The sequence below is a fragment of the Equus caballus genome, chromosome 13 (assembly GCF_041296265.1).
Source record: "Equus caballus isolate H_3958 breed thoroughbred chromosome 13, TB-T2T, whole genome shotgun sequence".
Lineage (NCBI taxonomy): Eukaryota > Metazoa > Chordata > Mammalia > Perissodactyla > Equidae > Equus > Equus caballus.
Window position 1 is genome coordinate 30,165,933 of NC_091696.1, and position 21,563 is coordinate 30,187,495.

The 21,563-nt window shown below is 48.7% G+C and overlaps 1 protein-coding gene across 14 annotated transcripts in view; it reads right to left on the reverse strand.

Moving 5' to 3' along the window:
- Positions 1-335: 335 nt before the first annotated feature.
- ITGAL (integrin subunit alpha L) overlaps positions 336-21,563 on the reverse strand; it is a 73,991-nt gene continuing 52,763 nt past the window's right edge. For 8 of the 14 annotated variants that reach the window (XM_070231912.1, XM_070231913.1, XM_070231914.1 and 5 more), the window contains 16 exons: positions 20,306-20,466; positions 20,049-20,200; positions 17,866-17,955; positions 14,934-14,987; positions 14,770-14,843; positions 14,274-14,415; positions 12,282-12,392; positions 11,775-11,854; positions 11,578-11,664; positions 9,844-9,919; positions 5,277-5,390; positions 4,983-5,039; positions 4,788-4,895; positions 4,053-4,148; positions 3,202-3,312; positions 336-1,829 (listed from right to left, as the gene is read on the reverse strand). In XM_070231912.1, coding sequence (XP_070088013.1) covers positions 1,656-1,829; positions 3,202-3,312; positions 4,053-4,148; positions 4,788-4,895; positions 4,983-5,039; positions 5,277-5,390; positions 9,844-9,919; positions 11,578-11,664; positions 11,775-11,854; positions 12,282-12,392; positions 14,274-14,415; positions 14,770-14,843; positions 14,934-14,987; positions 17,866-17,955; positions 20,049-20,200; positions 20,306-20,466 — 1,687 coding nt within the window. In that variant the 3' untranslated portion in view covers positions 336-1,655. Of the gene's footprint in view, positions 1,830-3,201; positions 3,313-4,052; positions 4,149-4,787; positions 4,896-4,982; positions 5,040-5,276; positions 5,391-9,843; positions 9,920-11,577; positions 11,665-11,774; positions 11,855-12,281; positions 12,393-14,273; positions 14,416-14,769; positions 14,844-14,933; positions 14,991-17,865; positions 17,956-20,048; positions 20,201-20,305; positions 20,467-21,563 lie in introns of all 14 variants that reach the window. The other 6 variants (XM_070231909.1, XM_070231910.1, XM_070231908.1 and 3 more) reach the window with 1 other exon arrangement.

The following is a 21,563-nucleotide window of genomic DNA, read 5'->3' on the forward strand; positions in this document are numbered from 1 at the left end:
GGCTTACTCAGTATTCCCCCGGGGTCCTACCGACCACAAGAGGGCAGCACTGACTAGTCCCCTCTGTCCCTTCTATGGGGAGGCCTGAGGGTCCGGCCCCTCCAATCACTGCTCTAAAAAGGCAGGGCAGGGAGGGTGTATTCTCATGTCTTAATGAATTGTCGATGCTTACCTAACCTTTTCTCACTTTCTGTGTGTCTCTCCCTGCTTCTCTTTTGAATTAACTCACAATGTCAGGTGCAGGTCAGTCTCTGATGGTCATCATGGCAAAATAATAATAATAATAATAATAATAAAGAAAAGAAAGGAAAATGAAGAGCTGTTTTCCCACTTAGTGAAAGGGTTGAGAAGGAAATGCTGATTTAATTGAGCCAGGCTGGAATGTTACACCAAGCATGAAAACATCACAAAATTGGACTGAATTTCACACTTATGGGATGAATATACGCAGGCACTGTGCTTGGCACTGGGGAGCCAGCTGAACAGACATGGTCCTCAGCTTTGAGCTCACAGTCTCACAGTGGGAACCACGGGGGGCTGTGATGCAGTCCTGGTGGGGCTGTGGCAGGAGGGGGCCAGGAGCCTGGGAAAGACTGAGCCTTGAAGGATGGGGATGCCACGGCCCAGCCAAACTTTTTTCTCTGTCTTCCTGCAGGCTCCCTCACTAATTCAATGCAATTGTTCCAGCACCTACTAGTGTCTGGCTCTGTGGTATCACCAGGGATCCCAAGGTGAACAAGACAGGTATGGTCCCTACCCTCATGGAGTTCACTGTTTAATTTGAGAGATGGATATTAAGTAAATCATCTGATGATGAACAAGTATGATCTGTGCGATGAGAGACAAGTGCAGGCTCGTGTAAGCGTGTACAACATGGGAGCCCACCTGAGTCAGGGCCGGGGGGCTGCCCTGAGGAAGTGACGTGTGAGCTGAGAGCTGAAGGCCGAGTGAGAGTTAGCCAGGAAAGGGAAGCAGGAGAAATGTTCCAGGCAGAGAGAGTAGTCTGAGTGAAGGCAGCGAGACAGGAAGGACCTTGGCAAATGAAAAAGGCTGATGTAACTGAAGGTTAGAAAGGGAGGGGGGATGTCTCTAGAGAAGGCTCGGAAGGCAACAGGGGCCTAGTTTTCCAGATTTTGGAAGGCATATTAAGGAATTTGGTCTTTAGCAAAGGGCAGGGGGTTTGCAGCAGCAACGTAGTGACACGGATCAGATTTGTTCTCGGGCCGCAGAATGGAAAGCTGACTCCGGGCAGGAGATAGTGCAGGGTAAGGTTCTGGGAGTCTGAAGCCTCTATGGACATCTAAGCGCAGGTGGATGTGAGGGCCTGGAGCGTCCTGACACTACAGTTTCTCCAGATTAGATCAGGCGTTCTCTTCCAGGGGAGGAAACTAGGAGGGACTGATGGACTGCTGGAAGCCAGGGCCATCTGATACAAGGCCTCACCTCTGTAGCCTTCCTGGCCCATCCCTCAGTGGCTCCTCACCATTAGCCTGCAAAAGCAGGCAGGGAGGAATGAGCTCCACGTTCAAGACAGGGAAACAGGCCTAGGGAGGGGCAGTGACTTGCTCGAAGACACACAGTGAAATGTAGGTAGCGGCAGACCGGCACCAGGCATCCCAAGTCCAGTCCTGGGCCCTCTGCCTCAGGCCTAGGCCTCAGTCTTTGCCACCTCCATCCTGGGCCTCTTCCTCGTGGAGTGGATCCCGGCAGCCCGGATCCATAGCCTCCTCCTCAGACGCCGGCTGCCCGGAGTCTTCCCCAGGGATTCCGTCTGAGGCATCTGCGCTAGCCTCCATCTTCTCCTTCAGGTTCCGTTTGAAGAAGCCAACCTACAGGAAGACAAAAATTGAGTGAGCAGAAAGTCCCGGGAGCACACTGCACCAGTTGGCCCCGGAAAAACATGACAGAATCCTTTATGTTAATAAGTTATATTTTGCCACAGACCCATAGTTTCCGCTCCAGGGATAGGATAAGGCTATCTGCTGCACCTGGTTCTTGGCAACATGTTAAAAAGCTGTAGGGTTCATAACTCATTCTTTAGGCTCATCAAAATGTCATGTACCAATATCTGAGGCGAGTGATGTGACAACATCTAGTAATAATAACAGTAAGAGCCCACACTTAGCTAGTGCCCGGTCTGTGCCATGCACTCTCTGTTGAAAGCTCAAAACATATATATCTATTCTTTGGCTCAGCAATTCCAGCTCTAGGAATTAATTCCAAAGAATATTTTGACAAGTGTACAAAGAAGTGGGTAACAAGAGCCTTTTGGTCACATTGTTTGAAAGAGATGCACGTAAATTACAAACAATCTAAATGCTCATCAATAGGGAACTTGTTCAATAAGAGGCGGGGCATCCAGACAGCAGAAAACCACCCAGGTTACAAAACAAGAGGTAGACCTAATTGTGCTCAGATGGGAAGACATCAAGATATCCAGGGAAAAGACAAGTGCTCAACCGGTATATGTGGTATTATGCCATTGACATTTTCTACATATACACACATATGCTGACTTTTCTGTCTTTCTCTCTCTCACGCTCACACGTATACTCATATTTTAACAACAAACTTAGAACCTGGAAGAAGAGAAACAAAATGGTTGATAATGACAACCCTCTGGGTGCAACAGGAAGAAACTTTGATTTTCTGTGTTCTCTTTTCTGGAATATTTGAGGTTTTCACGTGGAATGTCTGCCCTCCAGCCCTCTTCATCTGGCTAACTTCTACCCATCCTTCAAATCCCAACTCAACAACCACCTCTTGGAAGACCTTCCCAGACTCCCCAGCTTAAGTTAGGCTCCTGTGTTATAGGCTCCAGAGCACACAGGCCCCCTAGTGGAGCCCTCATCTTGTGTGTTCCTGTCTGTCTCCCCCGTTGGACTGTGTGCTCCACAAAGGCAGGGATGGTGTTTGTGGTATGCGCCTCTGCAGCCCAATGCCTGGCCCTCTGTATGTGGGAGAGTCTTTTTTCCTGGGTACCTAGTCCTGGCTCTGCCAGTGCTCGCTGGAAGGATGGGGGAGAAGTCTCACTTGCTCTTTGGGCCTCAGTAGCCTTATCTGTGGAAGGAGGAAGTAAGCTGAGGCCCCTCCTAGCTTTAAAGCTCCCTGATCATGGCATTCTCCTCCCTGACTCCTGCCCATTCCCCTTTCCCCAGCCTGGCTATCTCAGCAATACCCGTTACTCCCAGAAGCTCCCACCTTGTAGAGCGCCATGAAAATCAGCAACAGCAGCAAAAGCCCCCCGAGGCCACTCAGCACGTAGAGGTAGAGCATTTCCTTCTCATAGACGATGTCGACCTTCATGATGACCTGAGGGAGGAGAGGAGGGAAGAGCAGGGAAGAAACCTTTCCCACTCCTAACAGTTCTTATGAATCCGGTCTCCATCTCTAGGTCTTAGCATTTCCGGTCTGGACTGTATCATGGCACCGGCCTTGGGCCCAGATCCTCTCTCTCCAGTATATCTCCCACTGCAGGCACTGGAACCAACTGGCAAACAAGCACCATGGCCCACCTTAAACCCTTAAATAGCTTCCCCTCAGCTGCGGGATAAAATGCCAGAATCTCAGCTCAGCATGCAAACCTTCCAGAATCTGGCTTTTGCTTACCTTAAAAAGGTAAAAAGCTAAAAGCGCCACTTCCCTTCTAGTCCTGTGAGCTTCCTGCTCTTAAACCTGCCTTGCCCACTCTCTCGACTCTGAGCCCTGCCCTCGCTGCTCTCTCTGCTTAGAGCACCTTCCCTTCACACTCTGCCTGTGAGATGGGTACCCCTTTGCTGAGCTGCCATCAAACTGATCTTTACCTGACACATCTCAGACAGGTGACCTTGTGGTCTCACCCACCAGTACTGGTGGGGAGCTCACGGCTTCCCAGGAAGCCTCTGCCCAGGGTGATGGTTCTGGTTGTGGGGTGGTTCTTACTATGCAATGCCCACCCTTCTCCTGTGTGGCTCTCCCACTTCCAGCTCTAGCTCCTCTAGCTCCACCCTGGGCTTCCTCAGATCCCTCTGCTGACCTCTGTTCCAGGGTCTACTGAGGAGGCAGAGAGATACCTGGGCCAGAGAGGCATTGCTGCCATAGAGGTGGAAATGCTTGCTGCTGTTGAAGGAGATGGAGAGAGAGCTGCAGAGGCTGAACATGGAGGAGGCCTGTGGGAGGGTGGAGAACAAGGACTAAGAACACACTCACTGCTGCCCCCACCTCAACTCAATGGGGAGCAAAGGTGAATGGGTTCTAGTGGGGTGCACCACTTCTACTCAGTTCTCTACTGTGGCATCTAATGTACCACTCCACGTTGTTGGAAGGAAATTTTTCCTATAAAGAACATAGAAGGGGCTGGCCTGGTGGTGCAGTGGTTAAGTTTGTGCACTCTGCTTCAGCGGCCCAGGGTTCACAGGCTCGGATCCCAGGTGTGGACCTAGTGCTGCTCGTTAAGCCATGCTGTGGTGGCGTCCCACATAAAATAGAGGAAGATTAGGACAAATGTTAGCTCGGCAACAATCTTCCTTGAGCAAAAAGAAGAAGATTGGCAACAGATATTAGCTCAGGGCCAATCTTCCTCACACACACACAAAAAGAACATAGAAGAACTATCTGTAGGCCCATGAAAACAGCCCTGCAAAATTCAAACAAATCATGGTTCTCTTTCATCTGCAATGGTGTAAACATTGAGGATACTTCATCAAGCTATAACAGAAAAATGCAGGAAGACTACATGGTGGGGATGCCTACCCCCCTCCCTTTAGGCCCCCCAAAACCACTGCGCATCTGCTTCCAGCATGTGTCACCTCGATCTCCCCCACAAGCTCCACTGTCCCGATCACTTGGATGAGAATCTCCTGCTTGAAGACAAGTGGGCAGCGGAACTTGGCTCCAGGCAAACAAGGCTGAGGGGACTAAAGAAAGCAGGGGTCAGAGAGCCTGTCTTCCCACCTGCACTTTGTCCAGCCCCTATTCCAATTTCTTAGCTCATATGCCCATACCTCAGCCATACTGGGTGGCATCTCCAGATCCTCATGGTAGCAGGTGCTAGGAGGCTCCTAGGAATGATGAGGTGGGGTCTTCAGTTAGTCCAGAACTGAGAGAGGACACCAGCCCCTTAAGGCTGGAACCTGGCATTCCTCCCTACTCCCCAGATAAGACCTTGGCATCCCAGTTCTTCCCGACTGGCCCTTAGCGGATTCAGATATCACTGAGTCCGACAGAATTCATCCGTCCTCACTCCCTTCTCACACACCTATACCCTTTATGAGCTCACCCAGGTGTGCAGCACTCACCATCTCCACTCTCCACTTGTGCATGATGGGCCCCTTGCTGTGAGGCCATGGTACCCCAATCAAAGCCTCCAGGGTGGGCACATTGTGGTCATGGACAGAAGGCTGAATCTTCACCTGGTACAGAGGAAAAGGGGCTGCAGAGCCTGGAATGCCAGCCACTCCAACTGCACCCCAGATCCAATCTTCACTAGCCGAGGCCCAAGAGCCCACTCTTTGTTAGGCAGTGGGCACTGATCAACCACACCCGGGCCCTGTCCTCAAAGCCTTACAGTGTGGGTTATGTACATTTCTCTGCTTTCTCCACATGGCAAACCCTCACCCATCCTGCAAGGTACTGCTCAGATATCATCTCTGAAGGCTTGGCTGACTCCCCAAGGATAGAGCAGCTTCCCCATCGTGTGTTCCCACAGCACTCTACCTCCCTAGCAGGATGGCAAAGTATCTGCCGTGTCTGTCTCTCCACTAGACCGTGAGAGCTGCAGGAGCACAGGAACTATGGTTTATTTCACCTGCAATTCCCTACTGCTTGACACGGAACAGCATATAACAAGCCTCAAGAAAAGTAGTTTTTTGAATGAGTGTGAGAATGAATGACATTTAACAAGGATAGATGCAGAAATTATATGCATAACGTAGGTTGGGAAAGACCCAATTTTGGCAAGTGCATTGAATTAATTTAAGAAACATTTCTTGAATACTTTTTATACAAAAGAGCTATCTGTGCTAGTGCTGGAAGACGCAGAAATGTATAAGAAAGTGACACAGGATTAGCACGAGTGAAAGTCTCAGGGAGGTCAAGCAGGGAGATAAATATCCAGTGTGAGGGCTTCTCGCATTCCACAAACACTTGTGGACACTTTTAAAATATCAGTTAAAAAAAATTAAAAAGGCCTTATGTCAGAGGCAGCATTTCAACTTAACTGTAAAAGACAGACGGGACTTTAACAGATGAAGACGGGGCGAAGCCATCCAGAAAGAGAAAATGAGGGAGTCAGGACAGCAGGTGTGATGTGGCCAGACGGCAGGGTGACGGGGAGGGGAGAGGAGATAAGTCTGGGAAGGAGACTAGAGGTGAGGCTGTGGAACCTGGAAGGCCTGCGGGCAAGAAGTCAGGGGACTACTGAGAAGGCAATGAGGAGCCATGGAAGGCAGCTGAGGAGGGGCTGGCTCCAGGGGGCTTCATCGACTGCAGGCAGGAAATGGAAGGAAGCTGGGAAGGGCGGGTCAAGGCCCATGCTGGGGGCGTGAGACAACAGTCCCATTGCAAGAAGATGAGGAACTGAGTCTGAGCAGTGGCAGGGACAAAAGAGAGAAGAGGGTGCAGACAGCAGAATGTGAGGAGGCAGTGGGACCAGGCACGGAGGAGGGAAAAATTCGCCCAGACTTGGAAGTTTTGTTTGAGGAAAAGGTACTTTTAAACTATTCTAAGCAAGTCAGAGGAGATGCTGGCTTAGGGGAAGATGATCAATTTAGTTTAGAACATGTTGAGACCAAAGCTTCAAGAGGAGCAATTGTACTCCTACTTACATGCCCAAGAGAAATAAAACATACGTCCACACAAAAACTCGAACAGGAATGTTCAAGCAGAATTATCCATAATAGCCAAAGAGTGGAAACGACACAAATGTCCATTGATTGATGAATGGATAAATCAAATGTGGCCTATCTTACAACTGAATATTATTTGGCAATAAAAATGAATGAAATACTGGCACATGCTACAGCATGAATGAACCTTGAAAACACTGTGCTAAGTGAAAGACGCCAGTCACAAAAAAACACATATTTTATGATTTCTCTCATATGTACTGTTCAAAATAGGCAAATCTGCAGAGAGAGACCAAAGTAGTTGTTGTCAGGAGCTGGGGGAGAAGGAAGTGGGGAGTGACTGCAAATGGGTACAGGGTTTCTTTTTGGAGTAACGAAAATGTTCTAAAATTAGATTAGGGTGATGGTTGCACAACTTTGTGAAGGCACTAAAAACCACTGAAATTGTACACTTTAAGTGGGTAAGTTGCATGGTGCGAGCTATAGCTCAATAAAGCTGTTAGAGGACAAAAAAAAAAAAAAAAAGATGCTGTAAAGACATCCCAGTGGAGATGAGTCCCAACTTGCAGGGACAGGTTCACTGGAGGAGCAGGAGGGACAGTCTGGAGTTGTCGGTTGGAAGGGGTACATGCACACTGTGGGAAGTGAGACACAGCTGGTGGAAACTAACAGAATCAGAGCAAGCAGTAGCGCAAGCCCAGAGCCACGAACCTGCTGTGAGGGAATGGTGATGGCGACAGAGCACAAGACACAGGGCTGGAACAGGTAGCTAATAACTATCACCACTTACTGAACACGCCGTGGGCTGGGTCTCCTCTGATGCTCACTAAATGCATGATCTCATTTAGCTCGTTCAACATTCTGATATAGTGGGTAGGACTGACATCCCCATTTTACAGATGAGAGAACTGAGGCTCAGGGAGGGCGATTAGCTAATTTGTCTGAAGCTATCAAGAAGTAGAGCTGGCATTTTAATCTAGGCTGTGACTCCAGAGACTGGAACCACTAGGCTCTATCACCTTCATTGGATCATGGTGATAATAATAATAATGATAAAAACAGCCAATGTTGACTGATATCCTATGTGTCAAGCACTATGCTAAGCACTTAACATGCATTTTCTCATTTGCTCCTCATAACAACCCCATAAGGTAGGTGCTATTGTCATCTCCTTCATCATTTTACAGATTGAAAAACTGAGGCTCAGAGAGGGTAAGTAAACTGCCTAAGGCCCCACAGCTTTAAATGGCAGGGCTTCAAAAAGCCTAAGCTCCTAACCAGCCAGGGGAGCAGGAGACAATGAGGAAGGAGAGCCTGTAGCCCAGCTGTCCAGCTCTCACTGGATGTCCATGCCTGTTTAGCTTACAGTAAACCTCAGTGATTAGAGCTAACTTCCTTATGGCAAAAAGGGCCTGATTAACAGGGCAGACTTACAAAAGAGGGATGGATCACCAGTGTCTCATGCCGTGTTGGGTTTAGTTAAAATGGAAACAATTAGGGCCTTTAGCAAGAGTGGCTGCTTGGAGGAGGAGAGTGGGGAGCCAAACACATAGCTTGTGATGCCGGAGGGTGGTGAGATGGATGGAGGCATCTAGCCTTGATGACTATTCTGGGGTGGGGGAGGGAGAGAGAGAGAAGAAGCTCAAAGAGTTTGAGCTGGTTCCAGGCTGCAGGAGGCATGAACGTAAGGAGGCTTCCAAAGGAGTTGGGGACTCTCAGGGCCACAACACAATACCCACCTCGCTCCTACAACCACCTTCAGCTCCCAAGACACCGTGCCCAGAACTCTACAGGGAGTAAGTAACCCATTTAAACCTCAGGACCACCTGTCAAGTTCTTATTCCAAATCCCCATTTGTCACAGGGGGGAACTAAGGCATGGACAGGTAAGTCCCTGGCCCAAGGTCACACAGAGCACAAGTGGCAGAGTTGGAGTTTGGATCCATGTCTGCTCAACTCCTTCCCACTATTCTATTGTAAAAGGACTGGCCTGGCCAACCTCCCTAGGGAACCTAGCGCCATCCCAGTGAACAGCATTAGAAGCCAACTCAACTGGCCATTCAAAACATTCTATTTCAATGCAAATGGGCATCTGACCTTCCCAAAGGCCACTCTCCCTCACTGAAGTATCAAGAGGAGATGGCTCCAGCCTCTATCCTAAAGGGCCCTAAACTGCTTGGGGTCCCTTTACTGCTGGGTTTCTTTCCCAGTCCGCCCCAACTCCAGTGAGGCCTTGAGTGACACACTTCCTCTTTGGGGCCTCAGTTTCCTCCACAGTAAAATGACAATGCTCTTGACCTGGTCCATGCCTACTCTTGGCTCAGAGATGACCTCTCAGAAAGGCTTAGACTCCTCAAGCCTTAGATTCTCCCTCTTCTGAGCTCCCATAATGAAGAGTGCTATTATAGAACTGAGTGTACGGCATGAGAAGTGACAGATTCTTTTCGAGGTTAAACACATGGATTTTGGTACTCAAATAAGTGATTGAATTTGACCTTTCCCCTTATTAGCTGTGTAACTTGGGCAAGTTACCCAATCTGTCTGTGCCACAGATTTCTCATAGGTAAAATGGGAACCACAGTGCCTACTATAGGGATCTCACAGGCTGATGTGAGACTTGTAGGGGGCTCAGTATATAAAGAACCAGACACAGGACTTGGTTAGTTGAGTGGTCAGGGACCCTGTTTTATCTGCTGCTGCCACAGCACCTAGCAAAGTAAACAGTGGCTCGTTAAATGTTGGAATGAAAAACAAGGTTCTCTCTCAGAGCCCTTCTGGCTCTCAAGTTCGGAGAGTCTATAAATAATTTATCCAGTGGTGGGTAGGAGTTGGTGAGGATGCCACCCCGGAAGCATTTCAGTGGAGGCTGTGAGGCTGTATGGAAAGGATCATGAACTAGGTGGGGGGCTGGACTCGAGAATGGGACTGTGTCTGGTTGGTCTCTGCATCCCTGGTCCCCAGGATGGGGCTGCATGAATGTGTAAATGAACATAAGAATCTTTTCACATTGAGGTTCATACCTGGTAGATGTGCTTGACATGGTGGATCTTGGGACCCTTGGGGGTGAAGCTGATATAGAGTGTGGAGTTTTCTTGGCTGTGGAGAGAGAGAAGAGCAGAGGTAGAAGGTGGAGAAGACAGGAACCCAGTCTCCAGGAGGACAGGGCGGCCTGGGCCAGGCACAGCCTCTGAGTTGCCAGCCCCTGTGCTAGGGACTGCACAGGCATGATCTCATTTCACCCCTACGATGCCCTGCTATTTCCCTTTGGAAACTAAGGCTCATGGAAGGGGGCAGCCTCTTATCCAAGTCCTGCAATGGAGGACCAGGACCGGAACCAGGCGGTATGCCTCTGGAGCCAAGTCCGCCCACTACGTACCCCCTCACCAGTCTCCACTGTACTCTGGGCCCCACTGCTCATCTCTTAGATGGCTGCTCAGCCTCTGGCTCCCTCTCCCACCCCATCCTTCCACTGACCTTCCTCCCTTTACTACTCAGTAACTCAGCCGCTCACCCACTCAGAATCCATCAATGGCTCCCTGCTGCCCACAAAGGTCAGATCCAAAGCCCCCTATATCTGGACCTGCCCACTTCCTAGTCTGCCTGCATGCTGCTTCCTGGCACATACTTGCCCTCTCCTGAGCCTGCCCACTTCCTGCTCCCCAGATCTGCCCCACTGTTTGCTGCCTCCCTGCCTTCACCTATGCTGTTCTCTCTGATGAGAATGTCCTCCCTCTTTCCTGGCCCTAACCTGAACCCCCTCATCCTCTAGAGCTTAGTTTAAGCCTCAACATCTCCGTGACCCCTTCCATCTCTCCTCTGACCTGTATCATCTTTCCTGGCTCTAATCTCATATCACACTTCAGACAATATCATTCTATTTTTTTTTTTAAGTTGGCACCTGAGTTAACATCTGTTGCCAATCTTTTTTTTGTCCTTCTTCTCCTCAAAGCCCCCCCAGTAGGTAGTTGTATATTCTAGTTGTGAGTGCCTCTGATTGTGCCAGACAATATCATTCTGTTTGGCACTTGTGTTCAAAAGCACTAGAGACTGGCTCAGACACTGTCCCTGTCCTCATCTCACTGAGCCTACTTAAAAAAGCCACTCCACTTTTCTGGCTTAATCTCCTTTTCTGTAAATAAGAAAATCAAACTAGTGATCCCCATGGGTCCTTCCAGCCACAACATTCTGAGATTCACTGATTCTACGTGCATGAGTTTGGGCTCTCCTGTGTGACCATCAGCTCTCTGTGGGCAAAGGCCCTCATGGAAACTTCCCTCCCTTCTCTTCTAGCACTGCTGGCCCCAGGAAGGGAGGAAATCTAGCCCAGATGAAAACAGTAAAGAGCTTGGCTGGGGTTTTGGGGTCAGACTTAAGTTCAGATCCTGGTGTCAGTACTTCCTAGCAGTACAAATTTGAGCAAGTTTGTTCATTAGTAAAACGGAGAGTTCATTAGTAAAACCCTCAGTTTGTTCATTAGGAAAACAGAGAGAGGCACAGCATCCTTGTGAGGTGTTGAAAGCTCCAGGGAAAGCCATCAGCTGTGCAGTGCAGCTGGCACAGAGTCTCACATAAGGTCAGCATTCAATGTACTTTTTCTTCCATCAGTAAATGCTGCTGGAATCAGTTGTAATTATCCCTGGGGGACTCTTGGGAAGGGAGAGGGCTTTGAGGGAGAGCCCTGGGGAGCAAGGCTGGGGCCCTGGGTGGAGAGGCTGAAATAGGAAGAGAGGGTTGGACGGCTGCTCAGGACTTACTCCTCAGTCAGGATGTTGACGGGGTATAGGACTGGGATGCTGGTGGTGGCTGAGTTGTCCTCCAGGAGGCCTGAGTCTTCATTTTCACTGCATTTGGGTAAGGTAGAGGGCAGTGTTAGAAGGGCTTGGCCACGACTGTGTGACAGTCTGAGGCCAGGGCGGAGATGCTGGCAGGGGCCGTCCTGGGGCCTGCTCACCAGCTCACATTGGCGTGCAGCTCAACAAAGTCCCCCCAGGAGCTGTTCATCAGCGTATGAAACATCACCTGGATAACAACCTGGCAGGGAAGGAGAGGAGAATGAAGAAGGAAAGGGCCTGGACCTCAGGAGGCAGCCTGAGCTCCTCACAGCCCCCTTGTCCAATAGCCATAATAACAGCGACCACTTATTGAGTGCTTACTACATCTCAAACACTGGGCTAGGTGTTTTCTCCCCAGGTACAGATGAGGATACTGAGGTCCCAAATGGTTAAGTCATGAGTCTAAGTTCACAAAATAAATAACCCACCCCCAGGTTTGTCTGATTCCAAAGTCCAGGCTCTCAAACATGACTCAAAGCAGCTCTAGCCACATTCCCTTTGGGACAGTGGGCAGGGAAGGCCCTTCTTGGCCAATCACCTGCACACTTCCCCAGAGCCAGGAGCTCCCTCCGCTCCTGAGTTCACAGTCCCTGGGCTGCTTGGTTCTAGGGGCTCAAAGCACTCACCGAACTGCCTGTTTTAAAGATGGGAGAGCTCACGTTGCAAGAGAGGGTCCTGGTCAGAAGCTTGGGCTCTTCAGGAAGCTCCTCGCAGCTCACAGGTATCTGGCTGTGAGGCTGGCCGGGAGAAGAGAGAGAACAAGCTTGTTAGTGGGTGAGGCCAAGAGTTCCCAGGGGCCACCAACCCTCAGGGCCTACCTACTGCAGGGCTCTGTCCCTGCCAGGGCCCATTCTCAGAGAAGTGGGGCCAAAGAACCAGAGGCATGGACAGAGGTTTAGTGCAAAGATGTTCATTGCAACATTACTATTTTTTTTTTTAAGATTTTATTTTTTCCTTTTTCTCCCCAAAGCGCCCCAGTAGTTGTATATTTTTAGTTGCAGGTCCTTCTAGTTGTGGCATGTGGGATGCTGCCTCAGCATGGCTTGATGAGCGGTGCCATGTCCACACCCAGGATTTGAACTAGCAAAACCCTGGGCCGCCGAAGCAGAGTGTGCAAACTTAACCACTCAGCCAAAGGGCCGGCCACTGCAACATTATTTATAATAATGAAAAACTGGAAATAATAAAACAGTTCAAAGAGATAGGAATGGTTCGGTAAATTGCGGGAAAATCACAGAAGAGAACACGCAGAGATCGTTAAAATGCTGCTACATCTCCACAGTCCGCAACCATTTTGGAAAGGAGCTTGATCCTGGGCTGAGCAGCATGAAGCCATTCATCTCCATCACAATCTGTGAGGGTCAGACTTCAGCCTCAACTTGGGAAGGGAATTAGAGAAGGAAAAAGAGGCTCAAGGAAGTTAAGAGACTTCTCCAAGGTCTCATCACTGGGTGACAGCAGGATCTGGCAGGAACTTGAATGCAGGTCTGATGCCAGATGTCAAGTTCTGATGCCCCCGAGGGAAGCATTTGATGTTGCTGTATAAGATTAAGTCAAGCGTCCATCAATGGATGAACAGATAAGCAAAATGTGGTAGATCCATATAATGGAATAGCACTCAGCCTTTAAAAGGAACAAAATTCATACATGCTTTCACATGGATAAACCTCAAAAACATTGTGCTAAGGGAAGTAAGACAGGGACAAAAGGACGAATATTGTATGAATCCACTTACACGAAATACCTAAAACGAGCAAATTCATAGTGACAGAAAGTAGATTAGAGGTTACCAGGGGCAAAGGGCTGGGAGTGGGAAGTTATTGCTCAATGAGTAGAGAGCTCCAAGTACTGCAAGTAGATAGTCGTGATGGTTGTACAACATTGTGAATGTACTTAACGCCACTGAAATGTATGCTTAAAAATGATAAACCGGTAAATTTTATGTTATGTATATTTTAGCACAATAAAAAATTTTAAAACAAGATGTAGGAAAAACAACCATGTGGAGAGCAAAATGCCAATTGGTCAAAACAAATATAGAATAAGTAAACATACAATGTAATTGTTCATATGCGTATAGATGAACACCACAATATTAAACGTAGTAATTGCTGAGTTGTAGAAGTAGAGCTCATTGTCTTTTCTTTAGACTTCTCTGTAATTTCCGAGTTTCTGTAGTGATCGTGTATTACTTTTGTAGTAATAATTTAAAAAATAAAAGTTGTATTTAAAACAACCTAGGCCATCCCTCAAAACACTTTGGTCACCACTAGCAGAGAGACAGCTCGATCTCACTAAACCTGTGCACATCTTACTCGCCAGCTCCACAAGCCTCTGTCACACCCTCTATTTCACATGACCCTCTCACTGACCCTGCGAGTGTCCCCAGCCTCACGTTTTGGTTGCGGAATCTGAGACCCAAAGAGAGGGAATTTTGCATCTCAAGTCACATAGCTCAACAGTGGCTATCAGGCTGAAAACCCAGATGGCCCTAAGTCCTCTGCATGCCAGCTGCTGCCCACGTCTTCAGGCTGTCTTGGCTGCCTGAGTCTTCTACAGTCCAGCAGAAGCTGCAAAGTCAAGCGTGGCATGTGGGCAGGCCCTGCCTCCTCGCTCACCTTGAGCATCTCCACTTTGCGGAAGGACAGTCCCCGGGGCAATGTCAGGCCGAGCCGGACCCAGTAAGCGTCTTCTCCTGAGTTGGTCAGTGTCAACTCTACAGAGAGGCTGGCAGAGGGGGTCAGACGCAGGACTTTGGATCTGGGGGAAGATCAGAGAAAAGTTGTGGAGGCCAAAGTGAAGGAAGCAGGATCAGAGTCAGGGAATTTCAGAACTGAGTGATCTGGTAGGCCAGAAAAAGTAAGTACAAAAAAATATGCTCCGGTGCACAGGCTTTAAGTTTTGTGATCTCATCTAATCCTGACAGGAGTGCCACAAGGGCCTTGCATGTCTCAGAGAAGGAAACCAAGGCCCAGGTGACACATCTAGTGAGCACAGACGGGGGTCTTCTGACTCCACACCCAGCACTCTTTCTAGCGCACAGGAGATACCTCAGAAAAACACAGAGTGGAATAGGAGGGCCCAGGGGCTGGGAGGCTTGGAAGCCTTACAGACCTTGTAGGGGAGAAGGACAGCCCCAGGTTTGCCTCACATTTCTTGTCCTCTCCGCAGTTCTTCTCAAAAGGGATCTAAAAGGCCAAGAAGAAAGGACTAGGAGGCTCAGGCCCCCAGACCCAGAGGGCCTGAACCTGACCTCTCTGCCCCCTTTCCCCTCTTACCTCCTTGGTCTCCGAGTGTGGGGAGGGTCTCAGGATGGGCTGTATGTCCTTGCCCTGCTGAGCACCGTCGAGTGGAGGGCCAGGAGACAGGAAAGGTTAGTTGAGGCAGCAGAACTCGTGGAAGAGAGCTAGAGGGGCTCAGGGCTTGGGGCTCAGATGGCTGGCTGTGGTCTGCACTCCCAGGAGCCAATGCCTTCCCAGGGCAGGCCCCATCCTCCTGACTCAGCCCGAGGCCATCTGTGTAGCCCTCCTGCAGTGGCAGCTCCCTGAGGGAGGCTGAGGCTCAGGGTGCCTATTCCCTCTCCCGGACAGAAGATCTGGGCCTTGACAAAGCAGCTCCCACAGTTCCTCCTAGCCTGTCTCCTCCCCTGGCAGAAATGCCTTGCTGCGCTGCCTCTGGACTCACCTGCCTGCGACTAGCTTCCACTGTGCTTCTCCTCTGCCCACCCCATCTCCCCTTTAGAAAAGCTCTCCATCTCTTATCAGATCAAGGCCAGTTTTTTCAACATTTCCAGAGCTTCTGCTCTGGGCCAGGCCCCATGCTGGGTACTGGGTATACACTAGAGAACAAAACAGACACGTTGCCTGCCTTCCCAATCTGAGGAAATCTTCAAGTGTTCCCTCCAGAAATGTACAGGGTATACTTAAAACATTTAGAAGAGAATCCTGTCTCACACTTGAGGATCAGGGAAGCTTCCTGAAGGAATGGCATCTGAACTGAAATCTAAAGGATGAGTGGGAGGCCTGGTGAGGAGAATGGAGATGGAAGAAGAAAGAACAGCCTATCAAAAGGCCCAAGGCAAGAGAGACTGAGTCTGTACAAGGAGCAGGAAGATGTGCAGACTGGCTGGAGTGCTGTGTGTCACAACAGGCAGGAGAGAGAAGCAGGGTCTAGACTTCCCTGGGCCTTGCAGGCCATGTTAGGGAGTTAGGACTTTATCCTGGAGGTGATGGGGTCACAGAAGTATTTTATAGGTTATCAGCTGTATGTTCTAAAAAGACTCCTGCCTCCTCTGCTTCCAGGCCATCTGCCAAGCATCCTCCAGACTCTTCCTTGAGGGGCAAGGGTCCTGGTGGCCTCTGCTGACTGCTGACCACTGATCCTCAACATTCCTACACAGATTCCCATCACCCACTGGACCACAGCCAGTTCCAGATGGCCATCCAGGGCCTCTGTCTTGCTCAGCTGTCCTGCCAAAGCTACGCCCAGCTCCCCATTTCCCTTGAACGTACACCATAACTTTCCTCAGGCTCTTCCCCTGGCCTCTCCTGTCTCCACCTACCCAAAGTCTACTCATTCTGCAAGATCCCGAGCCAATGACACTTCCCCCAGGAAGCCTCTTTTGATGACTGTGACCTCTGGTCTCTGTTTTACCTGGAGTTCCTACATCACCCAGTTCGGCATTTAATTAGTGCCAACGGTAGAGACTGCTGGTTGTCTCCCGACTGTATATCCTTCCTCACCTGCTCCCTTTAACATAGAGCCTCCACTTTTTATCTGGTCACATGGTCACGTGGACAGACTATATTTCCCTGGCTCTCTTGTAGTCAGGTGTGACCACGTGACTAAGTTCTGACCAATGAGATGTAAGTGGGCATCATGTGGATTTTCAGGAAATGTTCTTAAAGGGAAGGGATGTGCTCTTCTTCTACCTCCCCCTCGCTTTGTGCTCCCATCACACCAACCCCCTGGCATCTTTATGCCTGTGCTCACATTATGCCTTCTTTCTGAATGCCCACCTGCCATTCCCTACCTGGGGACTGTCAATAACCTCTTGTGGGAAGGCTTTCCTTATCTCCCAAATATGTGGCATAAGACTGTTGCCACCCTGTATCTGACTTTACTGTGGCCTTATCACAGCATGTTGTAACTGTCTCTTGACTTCCAGCAGCAGCCTGTGAGCCCCTTACGGGGAGGGACTGAGTTTTATTTACCTTAGTGGAGCCTGTATCCAGAACAGGGCTTAGCCCAAGCAGGTGCTCAATCAACTTTCCTTAAGTGCATGATGAGAATCTAGTGGGCAGGGGCTTTAATTTTCCACAAACACACCATCCCATCATTATCTTCAAATCTCAGGAGCGTGAGCATGTGTGGGGGGGGAGGGGTGCACACTCATTGCATGCTGCCAAAAGCCACAAGAAAGAGTGCACTTAGCAGTCAGCATGCTCCAGCTCTGGAAGAGGCCTCACGATGTCGGAACTCATTTTATAGATGGGGACATAGTCCTAGAGAGGGACAGAATGTGCTCATACTCGTGCCAGAAAAAAAAAAAAAAAAACCACATCTTTGGGCTTCCAGGCCCAGGTTCTTTCCACCAGACCTTGCTGCTTTCCAACAGAAGTCAAACTACCAGCTGAATGTCCAGGATTTCGGAAAAGGAAATGAGACTTTTGGCACTGGGTGGGGAGTATGTGGTCTGGTAGACTAGGGTAGATGTTGTTTTCTTCTTTCACATAATAATAGCACCCCAATTTGCCTTTGAAGGAACTACCTGCTCTCAACTGAATACACCTGGGCAAGAAGGCTAATCAGGGTGCCCTGTCCTTCCACAGATAAGGGGTGGTCCACGGCCTTCTGAAGTGTTCTCCCAGAATTTGCATCTTGAGCAGCGCTAAGAGCCTGATGAGGTCTGAAGCTGCTGCACGGCGGGGACCTGGAGCAGATTCGCTGAATGGGTTGTGCCCTGAGGAGGCCATCCATTGTTCCCTCCTCTCAGAGCACAGAGCCCCCACCCTCATTCCCCTTCTTCCCAGCCTTGCTTTTCCAAATTTCTCTTAAATACAAACTCGCATAAATTCCTTTCCTGCTTAAGTAAGCCATATTTGATTTCTACTGCTTAAAACAAAAGCCTCCTATGTAATACAGTCTTGCTAAATTGAATTTCTACTCTCCCCTACTTCCTATCAATTCCCTCAGCTGATCTCTTCTTACCGCCCTTTGGTCCCTCGGTGTCCCTTCTTCCTCCCAGAGAGAGAAATTTAGGGAGACATTGATGGGAGAGATGAGGTCCTGAATGCACACCTGAGGGTGAAAAGAATACAACCTATGTCATGAGTTTAGCCTTTAGCACACTTCCAGTTAAATGCACACTTCGTCCATACTTTACAAATGATGAAATTCCAGTCATTAGTTGTCTTCCGTACCAGTACTGGAAGTATGTTTACTACATTTCAGATGTTCATAATCTGCCCAGGGCTGCTGCTTAGCACAAGTGTCAGTCCTCAGCCCCCATTCCATGGCAGATATTGCTAATCAACCACAGGACTTCTTCCCAGTGAGTCCTAACAGAAGCCCCTGAATTTTTGTCACACTGCTCTAGGCAGCCATTATCAAAGTTTACACAAAAAAAGAATATTCTAGAATAACTATGGACAGGTCCTAGTCTTTTATGTCATTACAAGTGCCTGACACTGGCACTTTGTAGACACTCAAATCATATTCACCTAAAGTTTCTACTAACCCCAAGAGGTAGGCATTATTATCCCCACATTAAAGACAAGGAAAATAAGGTCTAAAAAGTTGATGGAATTTTCCTAAGGACTAGAACTAGTAAGTGAACCCAAATCCGTCCAACTTCCAAGTCTAGAGTCTTTCCATCATGTCGCAGAGGCTGTTCTCTGGCAAATTTATGTTTAAAATTTCCAAATCTTGTAATGGCAGGTGGTGGCGCGAAGAGGCAGAGGGGCACTGAGTTGAGGTATGAGTGAAATAATTGTGAGTTGATAATTGTTGAAACTGAGTGATGAGTATTTAGGGGTTCATTAAAGTATTTTTTCTACTTTTGTGTATTTGAAATTTCCCACAATAAAGAATATAAAACAGGGGCCAGCCCTGTGGCCGAGTGGTTGGGTTTGCGTGCTCCCGCTTCGGCGGCCCAGGGTTTCACTGGTTTAGATCCTGGGTGCGGACATGGCACCGCTCATCAGGCCATGTTGAGGCGGCGTCCCACTTGCCACAACTAGAAGGACCCACAACTAAAAATACACAACTATGTGCTGGGGGGCTTTGGGGAGAAAAAGGAAAAATAAAATCTTTAAAAAAAAAGAATATAAAACAAACTTGAAAATCTTATACACCAATCATATACTCAGTCTCTTATGAAATATTTATGAGACCAGGATAATTTAGTAAATATCAATCCTATTTTGCACAGGACTATTAAAAGCAAACTGAATTTGGGTATTTTAGCAATTGTTTAAACTACCATTTAAAAAAAAAAAATCTTTCTGGGGCCAGCCCAGTGGCACAGCGGTTAAGTTTGCACATTCTGCTTCAGCAGCCTTGGGTTTGCCGGTTCAGATCCCGGGTGTGGACATGGCACCGCTTGTCAAGCCATGCTGTGGCAGGCGTCCCATGTATAAAGTAGAGGAAGATGGGCACGGATGTTAGCTCAGGGCCAGTCTTCCTCGGCAAAAGGAGGAGGATTGGCGGCAGAGCTCAGGGATGATCTTTCTCAAAAAAAAAAATCTTTCTGGGATGGATGTTAATAATAAATGACCATGTGTACCTGGCAAATAATGATATACCACTGAGACTGAATATTCCATAGCCATTAAAAATAATTATAGGCTGGCCTAGTGGTGTAGTGGTTAAGTTCGTGTGCTCTTCATCAGCGGCCCCGGGGTTCACCAGTTCAGATCCCAGGCATGGACATATGCACTGCTTGTCAAGCCATGCTGTGGCAGGCGTCCCACAGATAAAATAGAGGAAGATGGGCACGGATGTTAGCTCAGCGCCAGTCTTCCTCAGCAAAAAGAGGAGGATTGGTGGTGGATGTTAGCTCAGGGCTAATCTTCCTCAAAAAAAAAATTATGAAAGCTGGGTAGCAGCATTAATATATGATGTATGAAAAGAGGAGGAAAAAAAATAAGTACTTTACAATTGTAATCATGTTAAAACCACTTTTGTAGATAGATTAAGGACTAGAAGAAAATATGCTAAAGGTATTATAACTACTAGCGTACAGCAGAGGAAACGGTAGTATGGAGAGATCAAAGTGACTTGTGACGCAGCTGGACAGTGACATTGCTGAGCCTTGCAGCCGGTGCTGCCTCTCACTGCAGTCAGCTCCCTTGCCCCTTCACTTCCCTGAGCAATCTCACTGGCTCCCTTACCGGGAAGTGGAACCAAAACTCAGTGCAGGACTTGACCGGGGTGACAGCTGTGTTCCCACTGAGTTTATCTCTCCCTCCGGGGAACAATCCCCGGCTTCTGGTCCGATGGCCATCCAGCTGCAGAGTGTAAGTGAGGTTGGCAACCAGGAGCCCTGGGCAGAGCGGAAAGGCAGGAGTTGCACGGTGGCGGAGCCTGGCATCATCAGCCTGGATTTGGGGCGAGCAGCTGCTCCAGGGAGCAGGAGAACAGCACTGACCTTGGAACTGGGGGATGAGAGACTTGACCTGGAAACAGACTGTGATGTTGACTCCTTCCTTCTTCTTGTTGCTGGCTGAAGGGGAGCACTCCACTTCATGTACTGGGATCTCGGCCGGGGAGAAGGACAGCAGAGTGATGACGTCCACCACAGGCCGCGAGCTGCAGGGCAGAACGCAACCAACTCTCCCCCTCAGCCTCCACTGCCAGGACCACATAGACACGGGGCTCCATCTGTCAGAGGCCAGAGGACGCTCTTTCCCGAAAGCAGACCTCAATGTCACTGTCTCCTTGCAACGATGATAATAATGAGAATGACTTAGGGCAGCTCCCCAATTATTCTAGTAGCCTTCTGACCCATTTTCCACACAGAAGAGCAGGCTTTTAAAAAGAGAAATCATATTGAGCTCCTTCCATGCTTAGAACCCTTCACTGAGGCCACACAATATTCAGAATAAAATCCAAATGTTTTCCTATCCATGCCAGCCTCTCTAGTCTTATCTCCTAGCACACTCTCCCTCGGCTGACCACGTTCCAGCCACGTCAAATCTTTGCCTGCCTTATGGCTTTGGCACAACCTGGGCTTTCTACATAGAAAGCTCTTACCCTAGATTTCTGCAAGCTGGGCTCTTTCTCATCTTTCAAGTCCCAGCTCAAATATCACCTCCTCAGACAGGCCTTTCTTGGCCTCCCAATCTATAGTGGGTTTCCCCTGCTACTCCCTCTCAGTACCCTGTTCACTCCCCTCACAGCACTTGTCACATCTTGTAATTACCATTTTAGTTGTTTAATCTTTTATTATGTCTGTCCCCACACATACACTCTAGACTTAGTGCCTGGTTCAGTGTTTAAGACATAGCAGGTGCTCAAGAAATATCTCTTCACTCTATGTTGTCACATGATGCTTCCAATAAACTCTAAGATATGGGTAAGGCAGGAAATGTCACCACCATTTCAAAGATGAGGAAACTGAGGTCCTAGGAAGCTAAGTGACTGGGCTAAAATCACCCAAGAAGTAAATGAGAGAGCTTCCACTTGAATCCAGGTTACCAGGTTCTAAAGCCTTCACGTGAGGTTGCTTCTCTAGGAGGTTTTAGTGTCAGACAGGCCTGGGTTCAAATCCCAGTCTGTCACTGAATAGCAGCTGTTTCACCTGGACTAAGACAGGAGCCTGTATAACCCTATCTCACAGGGGTCGGGGAGACCAAATGAGCTAACGCCTATAAGTGTTCTTAGCACAATGCCTTGTACACAGTAAT